The sequence below is a fragment of the Lepidochelys kempii genome, chromosome 6 (genome assembly GCF_965140265.1).
Source record: "Lepidochelys kempii isolate rLepKem1 chromosome 6, rLepKem1.hap2, whole genome shotgun sequence".
NCBI lineage: Eukaryota > Metazoa > Chordata > Testudines > Cheloniidae > Lepidochelys > Lepidochelys kempii.
The window spans coordinates 24,937,050-24,961,735 of NC_133261.1; the positions used below are offsets into that span (position 1 = coordinate 24,937,050).

The following is a 24,686-nucleotide window of genomic DNA, read 5'->3' on the forward strand; positions in this document are numbered from 1 at the left end:
CCTTACTCCTGTTTCCTTGTGCCTACGCATTATGATGATTTTTTAGCTATTTAGGAAGATTTAAGACTAACAAGTTCTAGCCACCAACATGAAAAAATTCAGCCTGAGGGCTAGGATTTCACTCTGAATTCCAGCCTGAGTAATTTGTCAAAAGTATAATGCATCAAAGCCAAGGTTATAACAAAAGTTTGCGCAAACATGACTAAGTATTACTGTGTGCTCTGCCTATGCTTTGTTTAATGTTCTGTGTGACTTGTGTGTTCACTGCAGAAAAGCCTCTCTCCAGTTAGCTTACCATGTGTACTTTTTCTTGCTTAATTTTCAACCTAGAATCATATTTTAATTAGAGAGAGAATTACTTTATCTTCACAGTATAATCTGATATTCTGCATTGTGATAGTAAGAGATGAAATGTGATTTGTATGGTAGTTGGAAATACAGGAGTTCTTGGGGCATACTACTGTCCCAGTCTAAATGAAAAGGAGTACTTGTGGCACCTGAGAGACTAACACGTTTATTTGAGCATAAGCTTTCGTGAGCTACAGCTCACTTCATTGGATGCTGTAGCTCACGAAAGCTTATGCTCAAATAAACGTGTTAGTCTCTCAGGTGCCACAAGTACTCCTTTTCTTTTTGCGGATACAGACTAACATGACTGCTACTCTGAAACCTGTTCCAGACTGTGTTTACAAATGCTCTGGCTAGACTAGAATTTTGGTTGATGTAAATTGAGTTAATTGCCAGCTAGTTCCAGTTAACTAATCCGATTGGAAATATTGGTGCTGTAGGGAGAAAGTTAAGGTGAGATGCTTACTTGTTGGATACTGTGTAAATTGCCTGAGGGCAGCCTTTCGAACAATGCAGAGCTTACTGATAGCAGAGCTGGGGGTGGGCAGAGAGTGGTACTAGAAAGCAATGCTGGCGGCTGCCTTTATTTTTTCCCTCTCTGCAGTTTAGTGTTATATTCCTAGCACACCTTTGACTACCTGCTCTGGCGTAGCTCAAATCCAGTTATCCTCCTCATTGCTCTGCAGCCTCAGACTCTATTGGCCCACATAGCTGCAGTACTCTGGCTTTCACTCCTACTCTTCCCCAACCCAATGGACCCATCATGAGTTCTTTTGTAATTATCTTGTAGGAATGAGTGAAGAATTCCTTGTGGCTATTTCTCAAGGGTGGCACGCTGGCCCCAGACTCGCGTTCTGTGACTGTTCCCATCCCACTGCATGCCATGGCATGGAGATCTTTAGAAAAAAGGGAACTTCCGTACCCAGCTGGTGGAGCCCAGGCAGCCCAAGTGCATAGACCTGGGCTCTAGCAGTGCCTTTATGTCAGTCTCGGGAAGCCCTTCCCCCAGTGTGTTGGAATTTCCCAGTGGTTAAGGGTCTATGCTAAATATGGACTTGGATTTTTCAGTACAAGGAAACTTGGCCACTAGGATTGGGGCTTCCTTGACTGTTGTGTACAACAGAGTGTTTGAAACAAATCAAAACAAAATACAGGCCAAGGACACAATTAATGTTGGTGTGTAAAGACTGAAATCTAGGGGTCTTTGTCTTGAAAGAAAATTCTAGTGTAGCCCTTTTATTTAAATATCTAGAAACATTGTGCCTTTTTTCCCCCAGTGGTAAATTGTAAGCATGGCTGTGAAGATATGAGTACTAGCAATTTTAATGAGACTCTTTACCTGACTGCTTCTTAAGGAAATTACTGGGTTAATAAATCACTTTAATCTGAAGATCTCAAAGCACTCTTTAAACCCTGAAGCTGTGAAACACCAGTCTCAGATGCCAGCTATATGCTGATTCTACAGGCAAACTGTGTCTGTCTTCTCAGTGTAGTAAGTCAGTGGTAGAGCTGGGGAAAGAAAAGAAGAGTTCTAAATCCCAGTTGCCTGCTCTGATAACTCACTAAACTGTTCCTCTACCAAAGCTCAGACACTCTAGCCTAAGATGCTTCATTTTTATCCTTCAAATGTTTGTGGTTTAACTTGTGCTATTGAAAGATCCTGTAATTGAAATAGTCTGTTCTGATTTCTTATCAGAACTGAAAGTCCTGTCACTTCCCTTCCCCAAATTGCGTGCAGAGATGCATCATAATGCACTTTCTACCAAATGATTAAAAAAGGGCTATGGAGAGGATGCGGGACAGGTGCTCGATGATTATACTAAGGAATAAAACAGCAAGTTGCTTGTATTAGCATAACATGAATACTTATTTTGTCTAAGCAAAAATGTTCATACCAAAGGCTGATCTTAGCAGACAGGTGACTGACTGACACACATTTTCTGTTAATGCTTTTTGAAGCAATATTTCTTTAGAGAGTTTATTTAGACCATAAGTATAAATACTTTAATTTAAACATTCTTGGAGGGGGTTAACAGATTTTACTGTAATCTGATATTTAAATCCTGATTTTACTTCCTGATTTGTAGGTATCATAGTAAGCTTTCTTCTGCTAGTATGCTGGCAGCTAGGTACTTGAGGATTTGTAACTGATATTGTAAAATAACTCCTGGAGACTTTTGCTTATTCACTTCAACTATTCAGTTAGGCTCCTTTCTATAATTCCTGCTACACTTGCTGGCAGAAGTACATAAATTACTCTAAAGTTTATAGATGTGAACATAGAAGCTACCAAAACTAGATAGCACATTACAAGCTGTGATATGAGTGCTTACAACCAGAATACTTATCTGCTGGTCCATTGGATTGCTGGAACTAGTGTACTAACTACACAAAAGCAAGTCATACAGAATTTAAAGCTAAATCACTGAACTGCACAAACTGGCAAGCAAACTTTTTGCACCAGCATGTGTGCTTGCATCCATTTTCTCTCTCCTCAATGTAAACCATTACCCCCTTAACATAAAATTGAAATCTTTACATTCCAGTTGGTTACTGGAAGTTGGAGAAGCATGACCCACAACTGCAGTTCCTATTGGTGTGTGCACAGCTCTATAATTTGGTGTTAAAATCTCTGAAGTGGTGGGAGAAAACAAGAAGAAATTTGAAAGTATAATTTGCCCTTCTTTACAACAGTGGAATTTACTTCATCAATGGATAGTAATTCCCATCAGATGACAAGAACACCAAGTTTTCTAGGGAAAGAGAAGTAATTTTTGTCCTGTTTGTTGTGGTTGAAACTGCTGACCAGAATTCTTTGGATCCTTCCTGTTTCTGCTGAATTTCAAACATAAGTTGTTACAGAAACTTATGTATATATCTTTCATTGAGGAGAACCTGATCAGAAGAAAAACATTTCCTGTTGCTTTCTGTTTCCTGTGAGCAACAAAATACGAACTTGCTGTTGGGGGTTAGAGGAAAATATATAATGCTTTGTCACTAAAACACTTGGTTTTTTGTGTAGTGAGATTCATCATGTACAAGGGATCTTTGTGCAATTTCAGACTACAGTAAACTGTACAAATCAGAGTAAGTGCTAGGATGGAGACTTCAGTTGCACAAATTGAGGTTTCTTCAGCATACATAAGTGTGTCCAGGCATGTGTGTTTGAAGTGGGGCGGCTGTTGAGTTCTCACGACATAGTTTAAACACAGCTTTGTTATTTTAAGTATTAGTAAGGTTGTTTAAACAAACTATACACAGTTCAATTTAGTCCTCGGTATTGGAATCCATTTTAGATTTTATATTGTAATATAAAATGAAACAAACTAGGGCTGTCAATTTTAAATGCCATTAACTCACGTGATTAACTCAAAGTAATCACGATTTAAAAAATTAGTCGTGATCGCAGTTTTAATCAACTGTTAAGCAATAGAATAACAAGTGAAATTTATTAAATATATTTGGATTTTTTTCATCTTTTCAAATTTATTGATTTTAATTACAAAACAGAATACAACATTTACACTGCTCACTTTATATTATTATTATTTTGGATTACAAATATTTGCATTGTAAAAATGATAAAAGAAATAGTATTTTCAGTTCACTTCATACAAGTACAGTAGTGCAGTCTCTTTATCGTGAAAGTGCTATTTACTAATGTAGATTTTGTTTAGTTAGTTTTTGAGTTCAGTTATGTCACAAACAATGTAAAAATTCAGAGCCTACAAGTCTACTCAGTCCTACTTCTTGTTCAGCCAAGTAACTAAGACAAGGAAATCCGTTTACATTTACGGGAGATAATGCTGTCTGCTTATTATTTACAATTTCACCTGAAAGTGAGAACAGGCATTCACATGGCTCTTTTGTAGCTGGCATTATAAGGTGTTTACATGCCAGATATGCTAAACATTCGTATGCCCCTTCATGCTTTGGCTTTCATTCCAGAGGACATGCTTCCATGCTGAGGATGATCTTTTTTTTTTAAAAAAGAAAAAAAAAAAAGCATTAATTAAATTTGTGACTGAACTCTTTGGGGGAGAATCGTATGACTCCTGCTCTATTTTACCCAAATTCTGCCATATATTTCATGTTATAGCAGTCTCGGATGATGGCCTAGCACAGGGGTCAGCAACCTTTCAGAAGTGGTGTGCCGAGTCTTCGTTTATTCACTCTAAGGTTTCACGTGCCAGTAATATATTTTAATGTTTTTAGAGGGTCTCTTACTATAAAATGTAACTAAACTATTGTTGTATGTAAAGTGAATAAGGATTTTAAAACATTTAAGAAGCTTCATTTAAAATTAAATTAAAATGCAGAGCCTCCTCAGACCGGTGGCCAGGACCTGGGCAGTGTGTGCCACTGAAAATCAGCTTGCATGCTGCCTTTGGCACACGTGCCATAGGTTGTCTACCCTGGCCCAGCACATGTTGTTCATTTTAAGAACACTTTCACTGCAGATTTGACAAATCTCAGAGAAGGTACCAATGTGAGATTTCTAAAGATAGCTACAGCCCTTGACCCAAGGTTTAAGAATCTGAAGTACCTTCCAAAATCTGAGAGGGACGAGGTGTGGAGCATGCTTTCGGAAGTCTTAAAAGAGCAACACTCCAATGCGGAAATTACAGAACCCAAACCACCAAAAATCAACCTTCTGCTGGTGACATCTGACTCAGATGATGAAAATGAACATGCTTCAGTCCACACTGCTTTGGATCGTTATCGAGCAGAACCTGTCATCAGCATGGACTCATACCCTCTGAATTGGTGGTTAAAGCATGAAGGGACATAAGAATCTTTAGGGCATTTGGCATGTAAATACCTTGCGACACCAGCTACAACTGGGCCATGGGAATGCCTGTTCTCACTTTCAGGTGACAGATGTAAACAAGAAGTACGTAGCATTATCTTCTGGTAATGTAAACAAACTTGTTTGTCTGAGCAATTGGCTGAACAAGAAGTGGGACTGAGTGGATTTGTAGGCTGCAAAGTTTTACATTGTTTTGGTTTTGAGTGCAGATTTTTTTGTACGTAATTCTACATTTGTAGGTTCAACTTCCATGATAAAGAGATTGCACTACAGTACTTGCAATGGTGGGGATTGAAAAATACTATCTTTTGTTATTTACAGTGCAAATATTTGTAATTAAAAATAAATTGAGCACTGTACTCTTTGGATTCTGTGTTTTAATTGAAATCAATATATTTGAAAATGTAGAAAACATCCCCCAAAAATTAAATACGTGGTATTCTATTGTTGATTAATAATGAGATTAATCGCGGTTAATTTTTTTAATTGCTTGACAGCCCTAAAACAAATTACTCTTCTTCCTCAGATATGCATCTCTGTTGCCTCCTGTAGAAGATGAGTAGATAGCGGGGTAGATTTGTTTTAAATCAGTTTGATTTAAATCATGATTTAAATCACTAGTCAAGAAGACTCAATTTAATCATGGTTCTCTACATAAAAGTGTATTCCTGTTGGTTGTTATAACCTTAATCCATATTCTTGACAATTCAGAGATAGATGTAGACTTCATTTTTAGAAGGTACACACTATACATTTTTTTAAATAGTGATTTAGTTTGAAAACTTTTCAGATTATGATATAGCTGTAAAACTAATGAATGATTGTTTGGTTATTTCATTTACTAAAGGTAATTGAAGCAGGTATTTATGAAGTCATTGGGAGGTGAACTGTCTCCAGTTCAACAGGTTAATCATTAATATTTGGAGTATTTTCTTGCCATGTTGTATTAGAAGGAGAACGTCACCAGACAGACATTTGTAAATAGTTTTATTTAAAACAACAACGTTAAGTATTCTGGATTTTTTTCTTCAACAGCAAACATATTTTAACAAAACAAGCATATGTCCCTTGCTTCTCACATTTATCTCCAGACTTCTTCTCCTTGTCCAGATCTATTCCGCCCCCAACAATCTTCTATTCATTGAACTTTTTGAAACTTTGCACTCTTAGAGAGAGGTGAGGGATTGACTCTGAGTACACAAATTTGTAGAGGGACAATAGAGTTGAGATTTGTTAGTTCTCACCTCTATTTTATTTATTTAAAAACATTTTTGCTGTTAACAAGCATGTTACCTCTAGAGACACAAATGCACAGTTTGAAAACTGCAAAACTAAGCATCGCTGATGGTATCTTCTAGACTGAGCACTGAGTCCCATTGGGTGGGTAAATTAACCTAAATCTATACAGAAGCCTGTGGACTTCATAAAATTAGGTCCCTAATCCATTAACTATTGGAACTCCTTTACAAAACTTTTCTTAAACATTACATGAATATATTGTCTCATACTATAGAATTAGAATTTATAATCCCTGTTCCATGATGAGATATCTTTGAGCTGTAATGTATCTTTAGATAGATTTTTTTTTCCCTCAAAAAGCATTTTATCAACAAAATCAGATTTAAATTTAAAACTGTTTTTGTGGTTTTTTTTTTTTTTTAAATAATTGATTTTTATCCACCCTGATAGGTAGCTGCTGCTTCTCTTAAAAGCCAAGCTGGTAAAAAAGGAGAATCTCCAGTCTGAAATTTTCTCCCCAGTACTTCATCGAAGAACAGTGTGGTAGATGCAACATCTTTCAGGACAGCTTTTAAAAGCTTTGTTTTCCTAATCTTGTTTTGAAAGATGAGTAGAAGTGCCAGGAGGGAGGATAACCAGTTTCCTTCCCTTCTCAAAACTGCAAGTGCTCTGGCTGTGTTGGCACATGAGCCTGCATCACAAGAGGCTTTAGCTTGTGCTTTGGTCGTTCCCGCAGTCTGATGGAATTGGTTTCTGGCAGCAGAACAAAATATCAGTCTGCTTCATTGCTACTTGAAGCACAGCTTCAGGGATGCCTCTACCAATCCTAGAGGGCAAACTGAAGAAAAAGAGCCCGAACACCACAGACACCATTGTTCGTTTTCTCCATTTGGAAGTGTCTTGTGAAACACTGACAACTGAGGTTAAAATTTCACAGCTGTCCAGACCCTTAACATACAAACAAATCTTTAGGAGCAAGCACTTGGGAAAGCCATCATTCCTGTGGCCTTTCCCTGGTTGACTGCAGTTGTTGGTAGGTTTGCCTGTTTCCTTAACCAGTGGATGCCAACAGTCTAAGTGGGTGTTATCTGTAGTAAGGGGTACTGTTTCATTCCCTTTCCTTTGTCCCCAGATCATGAAGGCCCTGGGTGTGTGTGTAGGTAAAATTAAATTTGCATTTAAAGAAAGGCTTAACCATTTAATTATGTACGTAGAATACACCATATTCTCCTCAATTACAGCACTTGCAGTGTTTTCTGAGAGTTTACAAATAAATTAAACAGTTAATATTAAGTTAAAGAAATTTAGCACTGTCAGATTTTCTTGTCCTGAATTTATCTCAACTCGGATGTTGTCCATTCCCACAAATTCACAGGGAGGTGAATCTTGAGTATGCCTTGAATAAAGTGAATGTAGATTTTTTTTTTTAAACCCTTCAATTATAAGTTGTATTTTTGTTGTTTAGCTGAGGTAGAACACCAATTTTCAGCAAATTTTAAAATGGCTGGCATCTTTTGCTCTCATTGGGAAGGAAGCCATGTGTTGCCCTTGGCAGAGATGGTCACGAGCACCTGCATTCACTCATTCCTCACAGTGCTCTTCTGCTTTCTGCACAAAATGTCCTTGAAAATCAGAACTTGTAATCTGGAACCACAAACATATTTATTAGTTACAATTGTATGGTTATTGCATGATATCACTGCAAGGCAGGATTATGATTGGATGCCTTAATTGTGTATTTCTGTAATTTAATGTGTTTGGGTTAAATTTAATCTTAAAAGAAATCCAGTATCCTTTGCTTGCTTGTTTTAGGGATAGTTAAAACATCCCCTGTAATACCTTGACTATAAACTACTGCTACTCAGGGCTTGTCTATACTGACACTTTACAGCACTGCAACTTTCTTGCTCAGGGGTGTGAAAAAACACCCCCCTGAACGCAGCAAGTTTCAGCGCTGTAAAGCACCAGTGTAGACAGTGTACCAGCGCTGATAGCTATGCCCCTTGTGGAGGTGGGCTTTTTTTAGAGCGCTGGGAAAGCGCTCTCCCAGCACTCCGCTGCGACTACACAAGTTACGTTAAAGCGCTGCCGCCAGTATAAACTAGCCCTCAGCTTTAATTTCACCTTTTTAAAGTTTTTTGTGTAGCATTGGAATACAAATGGTTTGCCTATTGGGGTTGACTGGTTTCATCTTCTCAGTGGGATCCTTCAGCAGTTCTTGCAGAGTCCAGATGGTCATTTCTCTGACACAAGAAATTGGTTCCTGCAAAGCATGTTAAACGTTTTTTTGGGACCAAGAAAGAGCATTTGAGTGTCCACTTTTCTGCAGCTGAGAGAGAACAAGGGGATTATTTAATTTCTCCTGGTTCCCAAGATATTCTCTTCCTTTCTGTTTTACTTAGGGGGAGGTTTTCAAATGCACAAGAAGGCATTTCAAGTACAGGAGAAGGAATTAACACCCACTTTCCATTTGACAGTCAGTAGGAATTTGGACTATTGTAATCCATTCTAGTTAGGCCTACTCTGGAACATTAATTGAAAAGTTCCTCTAGTACAGAAAGCTGTGGCAAGTTGACTTAATGAGTTGCATGCACATGACTGCAATACTGCACCTATGCTTTGAACTGCACTGGCTTCCCATCTGCTTCTAGGTGTAACTGAAAGGTGTTTTCAACCCATAAAATTTTAAGAGTTGGGGATTACCCTAAAAGGATTATTATTCCACATGTATCAATATCAATGCTATTTAAGTACAGTATCCAGCCCTTAATTATGAGGGTTCCAGACACTAGAGAAATCCAGGTGAACTTAGTCAATTTTTACAATACTCTCCAATCACCCAGCTTTGAGACACCCATATCTGATTAAGATATTAAATATCAGATTGCTTCTTGATCAGTGGCCTAACCACAGATTGTTTAAGGTTGGTTCGTGTCTTTGTCTCCAAATTAATAAACCTAAATTTCCCCCTCCCTTTTTCCCCTTCTTCCCCCCCACCCCCCCACAAACAAACAAACAAAAAAAACCCTGGCTTTTATCAATCAGAAGTATTCTTCCTTCAGATCACAGTGAACACCCATCACGTTTCCAAGTGTTCTACAGGAGACCTGGAGAAACTTGCTGGGGGCAAGTGATTGAAGCAGCCAAACTGCTGATCTGCTGACATCTGATTAAAGTTGAAAGCTATTAATTCATCTCTTCCCTTGGTGTGTTTTGAGGCTCCCCTTTTCAGTGGATTGCAGGGTTCTGTGTATGCTCCCTATTCCCATATGTCTAGGTGATTGAAAGAGACTCCTCTAGTTAAATCCTATATTAGTCTACTAGTGAGATAATAGTGTCGTGTGAGGTGCTCACTAACCCTGCCTTGAGTGCAGAACTATCACTCTTGCTCCTTAAGTTTGGCAGAGACTAAAGACTGTAGCAGACATCTGTCCTAGATTCATGTTGACACTGCAGTATCCATCTGACATTTTTTAAATCCAAGCTGCCATCTCTCCCAGTTCTCTCTCCTTTTCCCTCTCTTCCCAACAATCTCGTCTCCCACTTGCTCTTTAGTATTGCCTTCTGTTGTATTCCTCCCTCCCTTTGCTTTTTGCCTCCTTTGGTTGCTTGCCCTGACCTGAAGGTACTGTTGTTCCTTTTTCACTAAGTGACATGAATCTAGTGGATTTTCACTTCACTGCTGTTGCTGATAGTGCTATCTTTCTGCAGAATCAGCAGAGTTGTAAACATGATTCATTGCTGAGGGAATGAGAGATTTATTTGTTCTTTTCAGTTGCTTCTTTATAGATTGCCCCATCAGCAAAAGAAGATCCTGTCTGGCTGTACTGCTGTTGCTGTAGTGCTTCCGCAGCAAGAACAGCATAGTAAAATTGACTATTTTGTCAGTTGACCTGTGTTGTTGCTTTTGTATTAGTCCTGTGGGAATACTGCGCCAAAACATTGAAAACTCTGCCACAGTAATTTAAAATTCTGCATATTTTATTTGTCAAAATAACACTATATAATCATGCCATTTTCAATTATTTTTGGTAATTTATTTAAAAACCAATGTCCGCAAGTATGTAACAATAAAGACAAGAACAGATTTCCCCCAGGAATAAAGAGTTAAAGAAGCCTCTATTTTATGCTTTTTGTTGGGCACCTCAGTATGGGTGTGCCGCACATCTTGGGGGGGAAAACTCTGCCCCTTTTGATCTCAGACACCCTCACCTACTACCCCTCAGAGCCCAGCTGTGTGGCACCCTCTTCCCCCACCCTTCCCCCCCCAGAGATCCAGAGGGAGAAACAGCCTGATGCTGGGTCCCAGGCTTATACGGAATTTTCTGCACGCCACCGCCTTCCTTCAGGACCTGCTGGGAACTGCAGCTGCCCAGAACTCTCCAGCTCCCCCTTCTCTCCTCCCCTCCTCCCCCACAGTGTCCTGTATTTGGGAGCTGGAGAGCTGGGCTCTGCTGGATCCAGCAGCCCCTAGTGGCAGCCAGCAGCTCTGCAGCATCAATTCTATAGGGAAAAATTAAATTTGGCACAGAATATTAATTCTACATTGTGCAGTGGTGCAGAATCCCCCCCATGAGTACTATATGCAGAAACACAGGCATGGTTCATGGATAATTTAAATCCTTGATCTAATTGTTCTGGCACTCATGGTCTCTAGAAGTCAAGGCAATCTTGTTTGCCTTAAAATAAATATATTTTTAGATTATGTAAAGGGATTTTCTTCATGCTGGTCATCTGGGTTTTTTCCTGTCAGTTTGTCATATCTACACTTGTCTGATATAGGTTAGAAAACGGTTTCTTCCCATTTTTTCCACAAGTCTAGTGATATTTGGTATTTTCTTCAAGCCCTAGCTCCAGGAATCAAGTGATAACATGAAAATCTTCACTATAATTTAAAAATTTGTTAGCCTTCATGCTTGTAGAGAAACTTGAAAATTTGGATTCTCAAAGCAGAAATAACAAAAAGCAAATACCTCCCCCTTCCCACCCACCCCTCCCTATCCCCCCCAATCTTATGACTCTTCGGAGCTTCACCCAGTTTTTTTGGCAATATTGTAACCGGTAGGCATAATCTGCAATATGCCAGGCACTCTGTCTGACACTTTGTACAGTCACTGAGCTTGCTAGGTCAACTGCAACTGATTGAATTTATGTAATAGCAGCGCTTAAAAATTTCTGAAATCTTCATAGAAGTGAATGCTGAAGTTCCTCAATATTTAGGCACCAAGTTAAATGGCCTGATTATCAATACATGTCAGTGAGTTGTGGGTACTTGGCACCTCTGAAAATCAGGGTCACTTCTTTAACTACATAAACATGGATTTGTTAACCTAGCTGTAGACACCCAAGTTTGAAAACTGGCCTATTGATTCAGGTGCTGTAGATTAAGCTGGTCACTTCTCAGCCTGTTAAATACATGCCATGAGTTGGGTTTTGTGGCTTTTTTTGATAAGAACAAATATGATTTTGGGATAATGTAACGTTTCATATAAGGCTTTATACCATACAGTCCTGTGCTGACTAATGCTGCCCATCAAAAAAATTGGTCATTGATTTGACAGATATCTGTTCCACTCTGAGTGAGGCAAAAACAGTTGAAGAGTTTTTACAAGCTTCAGGGAAGAAGCTTCCCTGAAATTTTGTTACACAGACAGAACTCTAGGAAACTGTCTGATCAGTAGACATTTCTTTGTAGGCTTGAATGGGGAAAGGAAGAGGCTGTTTGCCAAAAGGCACAATGTTCATGTTTCTCTACAAGAAAATAATTCCTATACTGTAACAGATCATCTGCCGGAAAGATTGCACTTGTTAGGGGGCTTATTCCTTCACTCGCTTACTTCCCTGGTCCTTCTCGCATGAACAGAGAGCAACAATACCAGAAGTCCAAAGGTGCAAACAATTCGACGTTTATTGGGGTGAACTTCCAGCAAGCATGATTCCAGTTTCCTTCCTTAGTGTCCCCCTTCCCAGCTCTGACACCACAGAGCCTTACCTGCATCCCTGTTCCCATTCCTGCCCTTAGCAAAACATGATTCCAATTTCCCCAACCCCCATTCACTGTTCCCATTTCCCCCCCCACACACACTTCCTGATTGACTGCAGACCATATAGTAAAACTTGAGTTCTGCTTAGCTATACCTTAACCAATCATTTTACTGAAATTTAACTAACCAATCCTAACATACTGTAACATGATTATTTAACCAACTATATCCCACCACCTTAATTAGTTTACACCCAGAAAAATTAATTGTACAGCAGACAGAATCAATCACAGAACCAGACAGAGATTATACAGACAAACAATAGGGAAATGGGGACTACAATGATAGAACAACACAGAAATGAGGAAATAAATTGGTTAGCCTCTAAGGTGCCACAAGTACTCCTTTTCTTTTTACAGAAATGAGGATTTCACATCCCAGCTATTGATAAGTGAGTTCTTGCCAGATAGGATGCTATCAAACTAAGTTTTCTTTTACATCTTCTAGGCACTTCCCTTTCCCTGGAGGTGATAGGCATTATCAGGTCAGGATTGGATTCCTAATAGCCCAATAGCACCTTATTTCGATGTGATTAGTTTGGAATGTGAGGATGGGATCATTCGCTTCCCAGCTTATGGCTGCCTCTGCTGCTTAGCAAAAGGCCTTAGCCTAAGCACAGGGCCTCAGACTGTCACAGTAAGAGAAGGCTCTTACACCGGCAGACAGTGATTTTGATTCTTTCTTTTATACCTCTATAACTAGCTAAGTGATACGAATACACCTAAATTCTTAGAGTATAGGCCTTTACAGACAGGCCTGAATATCTATATCCTAACAGCACTTACAGCCAGATGGCTTTGGCTGTACTATTCAGTACATAAGAATTACCATACTGTGTTAAACCAACAGTCCATCTAGTCCAGTATCCTGTCTTCTGACTGCGGCTGGTGCCAGATAATTCAGAGGGAATGAACAGAACATCCATCCGCTGTCATCCAGTCCCATTTTTCTGGTAGTTGGTGGTTTAGGGACACACAGAGCATGGGGTTGTGTCCCTGGCATCTTAGCCACTGATGGACCTATTAGCCATCTTCTATGAACTTTTTCTAATTCTTCTTTGAACCCAGTTATACTTTTGGCCTTCACTACATCCCCTGGCAATGAGTTGCACGGGTTGACTTTGCGTTGTGTGAAGAAGTAATTCCTTATGTATGTTTTAAACCTGCTGCCTATTAATTTCATTTGGTGACCCCTATTTCTTGTGTTGTGTGAAGGAGTAAATAAAACTTGTTGTTCATTTCTCCACAACATTCATGATTTTATAGACCTCTATCATATCTCTTCCCCTCCCCCCCTTTTTAGTCATCGCTTCACTACAATAGGATTTTAACAAAAAAAAAAAAAAGGTTGGAAAATAATGTTGATGAACTTTCAGAAATACATATTTTAGAGTTCTGTACTACAACCATAAAAGGTAAGCTGTTTTAGAGCATGCCCTTTTGTTTAAAAAATAAAAATAAATAAAAATGAAACCTCTTAACCTTGTAATCTAAACCATTTTGAAATTTGACTTGTAAAGCTGACTGGATACTGGGTATTTAAGAGGATCTTAATCTTACCTTATGGCCTCTACACATGATAGTCAATGTAATGTTTTAGACTTTATAAAAAGGCATAATCAAAAATTTTTTTTGTCAGACTATTCCTCCACTTCCTGATGTGTGCATTAGCCGTTGTAGAATACTTAAATGCTTTAATCCAGAGTATTGGGGTTTTGCCATTTCCACGGATTGTGGGGCAAAACTGACATTTGTATGTTCTAGGGCTGTCAAACGATTAAAAAGATTAATTGCCCGATTCAAAAGATAATAGAATGCCATTTATTTAAATATTTTTGGATGTTTTCTACATTTTCAAATATATTGATTTCAATTACAACACAATACAAAGTGTACAGTGCTCACTTTTTTATTTATTTTTGATTACAAGTATTTGCACTGTAAAAAAAATAGTAATTTTCAATTCACCTAATAAAAGTACTGTACTGCAATCTCTTTTATCATGGAAGTTGAACTTACAAAGGTAGAATTATGTACAAAAACATTGTTTTATTTTTAATCAGTGTAAAATTTTAGAGCCTGCAGGTCCACTCAGTCCTACTTTTTGTTCAGCCAGTTGCTCAGACAAACAAGTTTATTCACATTTGCAGGAGATAATGCTGCCCGCTTCTTGTTTACAATGTCCTCTGAAAGTGAGAACAGGTGTTCTCATGGCACTATTATAGCCAGCATTGCAAGATATTTACATGCCAGATGCGCTAAAGATTCATATGTCCCTTCTTGCTTCAACCACCATTCCAGAGGACATGCTTCCATACTGATGAGTGATTCTGCTTGATAACAATACAAAGCAGTGCAGAGCGACGCATATTCATTTTCATGATCTGAGTCAGATATCACAGTCAGAAGGTTGATTTTCTTTTTGGTGGTTCGGGTTCTGTAGTTTCTGCATTCGAGTGTTGCTCTTTTAAGATTTCTGAAAGCATGCTCCACACCTTGTCCCTCTGATTTTGGCACTTCTGATTCTTAAACCTTGGGTCAAGTGCTGTAGCTATTTTTAGAAATCTTACATTGGTTCCTTCTTTGTATTTTGTCAAGTCTGCCATGAAAGTGTTCTTAAAATGAACAACATGTGCTGGGTCATCATCCGAGACTAGTATAACATGAAATATATGGCAGAATGTGGGTAAAACAGCAGGGGACATAAAATTCTCCCCCAAGGAGTTCAGTCACAAATTTAATTAATGCATTCTTTTTTTTTAATGAGCATCATCAGCATTGAAGCATGTCCTCCGGAATGGTGGCCAAAGCATGAAGGGGCATACAAATGTTTAGCACTTGCAGTGCCGGCTACAAAAGTGCCATGCAAATGCCTGTTCTCACTTTCTGTTGACATTGTAAATATGAAGAGGACAGCATTATCTACTGTAAATGTAAACTTGTTTGCCTTAGCGATTGGCTGAACAAGAAGTAGGACTGAGTGGACTTGTAGGCTCTGAAGTTTTACATTGTTTTGTTTTTGAGTGCAGTTATGTAACAATAAAAAAATTTACATTTGTAAGTTGCACTTTCGTGATAAAGAGATTTCATTACAGTACTTGAATGAGATGAATTGAAATACACTATTTTTTCTTTTATTTATCATTTTTACAATGCAAATATTTGTAATAAAAATACAACACAGAATACAGTATATATGAAAATGTAGAAAAACATCTGAAATATATTTTTTATAAATTTCAATTGGTATTCTTATCATTTAACAGTGCGATTTCACGATTAATTTTTTGGAGTTAATCACATGAGTTAATCGACAGCCCTAGTATATTCCATTACTGGTGTTCTGGTGCCAATGTTTTGTAGACACATCTGATCAGCGTTTGCTTGCTTTGCAGCTTAGTTCAAAAGTATTGTAAGCCACTTTGGGTTGTTTTAAATCTGAATGTATTAATGGATATTTACAGTCAGAAGTGTCCGTCAGAATATCTAGTCAAGCTACCCAATAACTTTTTTGTATTGTGTAATAAGCACTTGCATAGATTCTCTCATCTAGTGGATCAAAAGAACCTTAAACATAAACAATGAAACCTGACAGGATAAAACGAGAACTCTTGAAAAAACATTTAGCACATGCTGCAGTACTTGAATGGTACTGTGCAGTACTAGAATGCTAGTGTGGGGTCGTACAGAGATATACAAATGTTGGCCTGTGCTGCATTTCAAAGAGTCTTGGTTTTCAAATATGCTTTTTCTTAATTGTTTACTAGGTGACAAGGCTCTGGATGGCTACAGTAAGAAAAAGTATGTCTGCAAGCTACTTTTCATCTTCCTCCTGGGCCATGATATTGACTTTGGCCACATGGAAGCTGTAAACCTACTGAGTTCTAACAGATACACAGAGAAACAAATTGTGAGTAATTTCTCAACCCTGAAGAAGGAAATATCTATGAAATGTCATACTGCCTAGTTTCCTATCCTGTCATGCCTCACTATATAACTAGCTGCTTAAATAAATTGTGGGGTTTTTTGTGTTTGGTTTTTTTGTCCCCTCCCCACCCCCCCACCTTCTTTCTGCATGGTCTTAGCTTGGTTCTAGCTGGTATTGCAAAGTAACGTTTAGCTGTACAGATGAGTCCTTTACTTGTTTGGATAAGTAACTTTGAAGGATTTTGTTGCCTTTTTTAACCTCTAAAATAAATGTTGCACTAACTGCAACAGAAGACTAGTCATGTTACATTTTTAATGTACCTTACGAAGACACACACATTCCATTAGACAAGGTACTTTCTTTAAGTAGAACATTAGACATTTTATGGAATCCCACTCAGAGGAAAACCTATGTTTAGGGGGTAACTGAAAGGATACAGTCAAAGCTTAAAAAAAAAAAATCAGATACTTAGGACCTCTGTTTAACAGCACATTTGGGGGTGAGAGGTAGGGAGGGGGAATAAACCAGAGTGAGTTTAGTTAACCGTCAGAATCTAGAAGGTTTATTCTCCTTTTTAGTGTCCCTAACAGGAGAACTAACATTTACTAGGAGCATGTGAAGTGATGGTTGTGACAAGTACTGAGCAGAGCACAGGTCTTTGACGAGCAAAATTTATGATTTGGGTGGAATGTACATGTGATGGGTTTTTTGTTTTTTGTTTTTTTTCCCTTCTGAAGACATTGCTGTTGTACTCTGCAACTCTGGACCTCTTTATTCTATTATTGGATTGAAATTCCAGGGACTTATTTACACAGAACTCTTGGGAGAGCTGTAAGGACAAGTATTGCTGGAGGGGAACTACATGAGTTCATAGAATACCTTACAATATTAGCAAAAGACAGAAAATTAGTTTTAGCAGGCTTGATTTATCAGAAATATTACTTTCTTATTCCTTTTCTGAATCACAGGGATATCTTTTCATCTCAGTGCTAGTGAACTCCAACAGTGAGCTGATCCGCTTGATAAACAATGCAATCAAGAATGACCTGGCCAGTCGCAACCCCACCTTCATGGGACTAGCTTTGCATTGTATAGCCAATGTGGGTAGCCGGGAGATGGCAGAAGCATTTGCTGGAGAAATTCCAAAAATACTTGTAGCTGGGTATGTATTGTGTTTGAAACAACTGCACAGCAATAGGTAGTACTAGTGGTTCTCAGCATGAAATTAGGGGTCGAAAGCCATATTTAGGCACCTAAGTGACCTGATGTTCTAGAGGTGCCAATTGCCATCATTAAGAACTGAAGGTAAACAGTGCTCAACACACCTGAAAACCAGGTTGCTTGCTTAAGTGACTAAACATAGATATGGAAACTTAACTTTTTGCACACAAGTTAAAATATTTTGGCCTAATTACCTTGTGTCCTCTTTGGCTAATAACCCAAATTGCATTTTTGCAGATTCTAGTTCATTACCCACGTATCTATGAAGAATTTTTAAAAAGTATCTACTTTTTGTCCCAGAAGTGTGATCCCAAATATTTTGCTTGGGAGAACAAAAGCTGTTCCCTTTTTCCTGTTCAGATAAATCCTATTAAAATGGGCAGTGAATGAATCTGAAAACACCATACCTCAACTACAGATTTCCTTATTAGAAATGTACTCCATTGAAAACACATTATTGCTGTCTATGATTTCATTAGGAAGGTGAAAACTTTTCTTGCACCGTATATTCCAGCTTCCTCCAAAATCCACATTCCCTTTCTAGGTGTACATAGGGATAGGCAAGGTTTTATATCCACAGGAAATCATTTGAGTGGCTGTTTTCTTTTAAATTGCCACTAATATTTTTTCCCTGTTTTGCCCAGCAAGACTGTGGCCAAAACAAAAGTTTTGCAACCATTATCTGACTGGAGTTCACCCAATAACTGTGTAATGAGAAATTATGATCATAGGACTAGGCCTATGTCCATGAGAATTCTCAGGACTTAAAAGAAATGAAAACCTCCAGGTAGTAATTCAGTTCAGTTCTGCTTTCTTTATTAGTATTAAGTATTCTTAATTTGTATGGATCCTTCTCATACATTTCTTTGAAATACTAACTAGAGTTTTGGTTGCCTCATTCACCTCTCATCATTGTAATAGAAAAATAATTGAATGTATTGCATACTAAAAAGACAATTGGGTTGTAAAGTCAAGCCCTCCAGATAGTGCCAGATGTACTTGCTTGTGCAAGATTAAGTCTGGCTTTGTTCATTCTGTGCACTGAATACGCCAAGGATCCTGTGGAAAAAGTTGCATATGATCATATAACTAGAAATTGCATCACAATGCACATGCAACCCTAATTGTGCACATGCAATTGTAAATCTGTCATTTTCTAACTTAAGAGCTTGACTTTGCCACTTAAAAACCATTCTTCCAAAGATTCTTTGTATGCAACTTCCTCAGTGGTTTTTTTATTATTATTATTTTTTATTTCTACCTATTTTCATTGTGTGCAGCTAACAATCCCCTATCATGTATCTTCATCAGGGGATTCACCATCCTTTCATAGGCGGTCCTCGAGCTTCTGCCTCATGTGTTGGTACCCAAAGGAGGATGGGACACTGAGTCATTTACTGGATCTGAAGGGAGCAGGCTCTGCAAGGCTCTCTTCTTCCTTTTCCTCTCCCTGGTCACTTCCACACATGCTCTGGCATTTTCCAGTTGCTCCTAGAACAGTGTTGTGGTGATACTGTTGTTGTGGCAACACCAGCATGGGGCTGGCTTGTTAGAAAAATCATAGTCAGTTACTTTGACTTTTCTGATGTACACAAGCAACAGAAGCTAAATAAATGGTGGTTGAACATTGCAGAGCTCAGCCAAGCCTGAACAGAATTTCATGAGACAAGCAAAACCCTCAGGGTTTTGTCCTTGCTGAATTTCAAAAGTTATTCAGATTTTCATATTAAATCATCTAAATTTAGGATTCGCTACCAGCTCCCCATCAGATAAAGGGCTGCATTTAATTTTGTCTTACATCATGTGGCTGAAAGGAATACCTTTAGTTCCATAATATGTTATCAAGCAGGATACCACTACAGAAATCAAGTAATGCCCTAGAAATTTAAATGTATTAGCTTGTTCATGAATCACTTTTCCTAAAGATTTGTGAGTTATTCTTAACGGACAAGGCAAATTAAGTATATGAAGTTTGATGGTGCTTTCCAGACAGAATCTTTCGGTATCTCTTCTCTGGGAAATAAAGGTCATACAATATTTGTAAACCATTTTTCAACTACGAACATCTACCTTGAGATCCTGGTTTCACTCTCATCCCTTCTCTAATTTCAAATGTATTCTGACTGAATATCATTGGTATTGCTTTACCCTAGACTTATCACATCTCTAACACTAGTGTACTTCCAGCTGTAGAGTGAAGAAAAATCTCCTATGTACTGTTGCTTTAGAAGACGACGGAGTGTTGTCTCACTATTGCTTTTATGTTGCCAAATAGTGTTTAGCAAAGGATACAGAAGTTAAACTAGGTAGTTACACTCGTGTAACTAGCCAAATTTTTAAACCACTTATCAAAGTACTTAATAACAAATTTAAAGTAGTTGAAAGTAATTTAAATAATTAACTTGGGGATCTAATACTTTTAATAAAAAAACCAACAAAAACCTTGTGCTGGTTTCCATTCTTGTTTACTTCTGGATAATAGTGTTTAGCGGCCTGTGAAAAGCATGACCAGATACTGGTCCATTGTACCAAGACTCTTAATTTGGGCTGAAAAGAGGTGTTATCTTGCAGAGACACCATGGATAGCGTGAAGCAGAGTGCTGCCTTGTGCTTGCTGCGTTTGTATAGAACTTCTCCTGACTTTGTTCCCATGGGAGATTGGACATCCAGGGTGGTGCATCTTCTCAATGACCAGCATTTGGTAAGCTTATCATAGCATTATTTCTTCTGGGATGCCAAACATAAATAGTAATCATTTCAGCTTTTGGCCAAAAGGGAGGGTTACCAATTCTGGGGCCATGTAGTGGAGTTAGGGTGGATAAGAGGGAGTATCCAAGAAGTCTCACTTCCTTTTCTTTTCCTACTTGGAAAAAAATTGATAAAAGCCAGTTAGCTTATTTTAAGGTATCACTTACAACTATGGATTAATGCAAACTGAATTTTGGCTTTTAGGCTTAATAGTATAGTATAATCTTCCTTAGTGTAAACTTAAGGATAGATTTGGGTGTCTGGTACATAACAAATGTCCATCTTTCATTCGACGCTTTTAAACAATTGCACATGTTAAATATTTGAACAAAAACATTAGTAATTCTGTTTTCTTCCAGGGTGTGGTTACTGCTGCTACCAGTCTTATCACTACTTTGGCACAGAAGAACCCAGAAGAGTTTAAAACTTCAGTATCTTTGGCTGTCTCTAGGCTAAGCAGAGTAAGTCTCATTAAACAGCCGCAGAGAAATGTAACCAGGGCCGTTTAACTTTCTTGATCAGATTCACTTGGACTGAGTTAACAGACTTGGGTTACAGTTTACTCTGAAACAAACTTGCTGTATTGCTTCTGCAAGCGATTTCAGTCTCTGTTGAATAGTAATGTTTGCAAAGTGCTTGTATAGCCCTTCTTACGTTAATATTTTATTGGTCTGTTGCTGATGAAGTGAACATCCATAAACATTTCCTCTTGTCGCCTATGTCCTTAAATTATGCACCAGTGGATTTCTTCATCTTTAACTGTAAGCAGTGACGTATTTTATTTTACTATTTACAACAAATTATTTCCCCTTCATGTCCAGCCAACTTCACATAAGGAAACGATTCTATTACAGTATGTGGAGACACATCAGACTTTTGAGCTGGTTAAGTACCCACTCCTCTAAAAGAATTGCCAGGAATTCTGTCTCGCATAAGTGGCAGATTTCAGATCTCCATTTGTGCTAGTCTTTCAGTGGACTTCCCAATATTTCTGGGTAACTTATTTGCTGATTTTTCCGGTGTGTTCTCTTCTCAAATGTTAATACCTGTCTCCAACATATAAACCCAAACCTCTAGAAAGAAACACTTCAAGTATGCTTACATGGTCTGCAGGACAGCCTAGGGGATGAGCTAAGTGGCTAGTTCACCTCCAATCACAAGTGGGAGATCAGACTCACTCGAAAATGGAATGTTGCACCAGATAATTGATTGTTTGGTGTTTTGGATTACGGCTACCATTGCGTGGACCTGTTTGTGATATACCACAGTACACAAGTGTCAGGTCTTCTGTTCTAGAAAGATTTATCATCCCAGGCTCTCTTTTGGTTGCTTTTCTAACTTGGTGCTCAAGGACCCAATATATACAAACCCACCTATTCTGTGTTTATTCCTGAGGGTCTTACACAAGATCAGGCAGTACTGTGCAAAGATTATATTAATGGTACCAGGTAGGAGATACACAATCTGCCACCTAAGATCATTGCCTCTGATTCCAGATCTCATGTTACCAAATAAAAGGTCAATTTTGCACCAGATCTGAATTCCCTCTGTCTCCCAGCCTTGCTGTCGGATGGTGAATGAACCGAGAGAAATCTTGTTCTACATAGGTTCAAAATATTTTGAACAACAGTAGAAAAGATTCTATAGTATAAACTTTCTTGGGAAAATGGATGAGAGGTCGTGAACTCCACAAGGCACTTCTGTATCTGATATTTAGGGCTTCTGATTTTAGGTTTTAATTGCTGAACACTGATAAAACACCACTAATGCAAAAAAATGAAATTGGTGTTTATCCAATAATCGCCAGAAAAATACAAGAAACGATTATTTGTATCTATGGTTTTGTCTACACAGAGCAGTAATGTGGACTTCTAAAGTGGCTAACGTGTTGTGCATTCATTAGTCCGTGTAGACCCTGCTGGTGTGCACTAAAGGTTACCTAGTACATTTTAACATAATTCTGTTTTAAGTAGTACTACATTCAAGTAGACTAGGGAACATTTCAACGATTACTGTGTAGGTAAAGAGAGCCCTGAAAAACCTGAATTTTGAATAACTAAAAAAAACCTCAATTGTCAAATTACTCTCTCAAAATGAAATTAATAAATCCTGAAAAAGAAGCGCTGCTGACTTTTTGCAATATCAATCTGAAGCATATGAATCCATTAAGCGTTCACTTTGCCACTATCTGTACCATCTGCTGGTGCATGGGTGCGTGATTTTTTTTTTTCCTCACTCATCTGTTTTCAAACAAACACTTCTCAGCCTTTATTAAATTAGGCTTCTTTAGTCCTATAAAACTAAATATAAGACCTTTCAAATTGGCAGAGTTATTGATTACTGATATTGGTACAACTGATATTTTTCAGTGTCTTATTTAGATATATTGATTTTTGAATTACTTGCACATTAATCCTTATTAGGTGATTTGTTCAGCCTACTAAAAATGAAACTTATACTTTGCCTTTATATATTATTAAAATTTGTTATGTCTAACTGTAAGTTCATTTACACATTGTATTGGTACTTAAAAGAACAGTGAACATTTTCATAATATCAGATCTTATGAACTTCTGTCATTCAGATGCTGATTTTGTGTTTTTACAGATTGTGACATCTGCATCAACTGATCTGCAGGATTATACCTATTATTTTGTCCCTGCTCCTTGGTTGTCTGTAAAGCTTTTGAGGTTGTTACAGTGCTATCCACCTCCAGGTAATGGGGTAAAGAATCATGTTAGTTGCCAGCACTGTTCCATGCAACGTCGGGAGTCTTCTAATTCCACCCTTATGTTCATGGAGTTCTTCTGTAAACTTAGTGCTGACACCAACAATTTTCTTCTCAGTTGGGGAATAACTTCATCTTACGGCAAGGATGGGTATTTAATCAGTAGTGTTGAGCAAAATGAAGTTGTCCAACAGTTTGTCTTGTTTCCTCCAGAAGATGCTGCGGTGCGAGGTCGTCTCACAGAATGTCTGGAAACTATCCTTAACAAAGCTCAAGAGCCCCCAAAATCTAAGAAAGTGCAACACTCAAATGCAAAGAATGCTGTGTTGTTTGAGGCAATAAGCTTAATTATACACCATGACAGGTGAGTCGGTGAGTCTACTACTTATTGTGGAACGCTTAAGGCTACCACACTTGACGTTGTCCTTCACATTAATTTACCTTCTAATACAATGCAGTTTCATTTTCTATTACCAGCTCCTGAAAATTACTACCCGTAACCTGCTATTTTATGATAACTGTCTCCGTTTAGATTTTAAAGAGTACAGTTGAACCCTGGTCACTTGAAAGAATATACACAAAGGACACATGAAATATAGAAAATCCTATTCATTGAGCCAGAGTATAGCTTTCTCCTCATGTAAATGTGTACCCGTAGGGTTATCTTGTAAACTTGAAAAAATAAAAAATAAGATTATTTTTGCAGTCTGCTCAGTTTGATGATAGACTTGTGCTTAAGCTGCCTGCACACAGATATTGCATGCTCACTGGGTTTGAGAATGGTTTTGGCTTCAAAATGGGCCATCATTTTAGCTTTTGCTTCTTGTTCGCCTTTGAATAATGCATAACCATAACTCTGCTGAAAAACACTATTCAGTTTGTACAAGCTGAGTCCATGTTATCCATAGTGGAAGCAAAGTCTTATATTCACCTTTTTTAGCTGTCTTTGCTGCGGCAAAAATGCTAAAATGCCAAGCAACTACAGCAGGTCTACTATTTCTGAGTCCTAGTATAGATGAAAATCCATTCTAACACTTAATTGCATGAATATCTATGTGGAGTCTTGACTGTTTATGCCAGATGTGGGCAAACTACAGCCCGCGGGCCACATCCGGCCCACGGGACCGTCCTGCCCAGCCTCTGAGCTCCCGGCCGGGGAGGCTAGTCCCAAACCTCATGATCTTTAGGTTTCACTGAAAACTTAATCCTCCTTACCATTTTCACTGGAAAGTTGGGGGGGAGGTGGGAGGAAGGATGTTAATTGTAGGGGTGGAGAACTGTTTAAGTGGGAAGCAGGTTTGTGGTAGGTTGTCCCCCCTCCCCGCAGTGATGCCGCCGCACAGGCAGCGCTCTGGCCTGCCGCTCCTACTGGGCAGCGTTGGGAGCGCGGCTGCGAGCTTCTGGTAAGGGAGCTGGGGCTCCTGGGGGGCAGTCGGGGAGTGTGGGGCGTTTGGATGGGGCGGAGGTTCTGGGGGGGCAGTCAGGGAATGGGGAACAGGGAGGGTTGGGGGTGGGAGTCCCGGGGGGCCTGTCAGGGGACAGGGGTGTGGATAGGGGTCGGGAGGGCAGTCAGAGGACAGGGAGCAGGGGCGTTGGATAAGGGGGTGGGATCCTGGGGGGC

At 38.7% G+C, this 24,686-nt stretch overlaps 1 protein-coding gene across 7 annotated transcripts in view; it reads left to right on the forward strand.

Annotated features, from left to right (window-relative positions):
• AP2A2 (adaptor related protein complex 2 subunit alpha 2) overlaps positions 1–24,686 on the forward strand; it is a 100,908-nt gene that overhangs the window by 35,875 nt on the left and 40,347 nt on the right. For 3 of the 7 annotated variants that reach the window (XR_012159320.1, XM_073347187.1, XM_073347188.1), the window contains exons 3-7: positions 16,208–16,350; positions 17,337–17,530; positions 20,161–20,290; positions 20,697–20,798; positions 22,945–23,429. Coding sequence is in view for 6 of the 7 variants with exons in the window: in XM_073347187.1 (XP_073203288.1) it covers positions 16,208–16,350; positions 17,337–17,530; positions 20,161–20,290; positions 20,697–20,798; positions 22,945–23,429 (1,054 nt within the window). In the remaining variant the exon portion in view is untranslated. The remainder of the gene's footprint in view (positions 1–16,207; positions 16,351–17,336; positions 17,531–20,160; positions 20,291–20,696; positions 20,799–22,944; positions 23,430–24,686) is intronic. The other 4 variants (XM_073347189.1, XM_073347192.1, XM_073347191.1 and 1 more) reach the window with 2 other exon arrangements.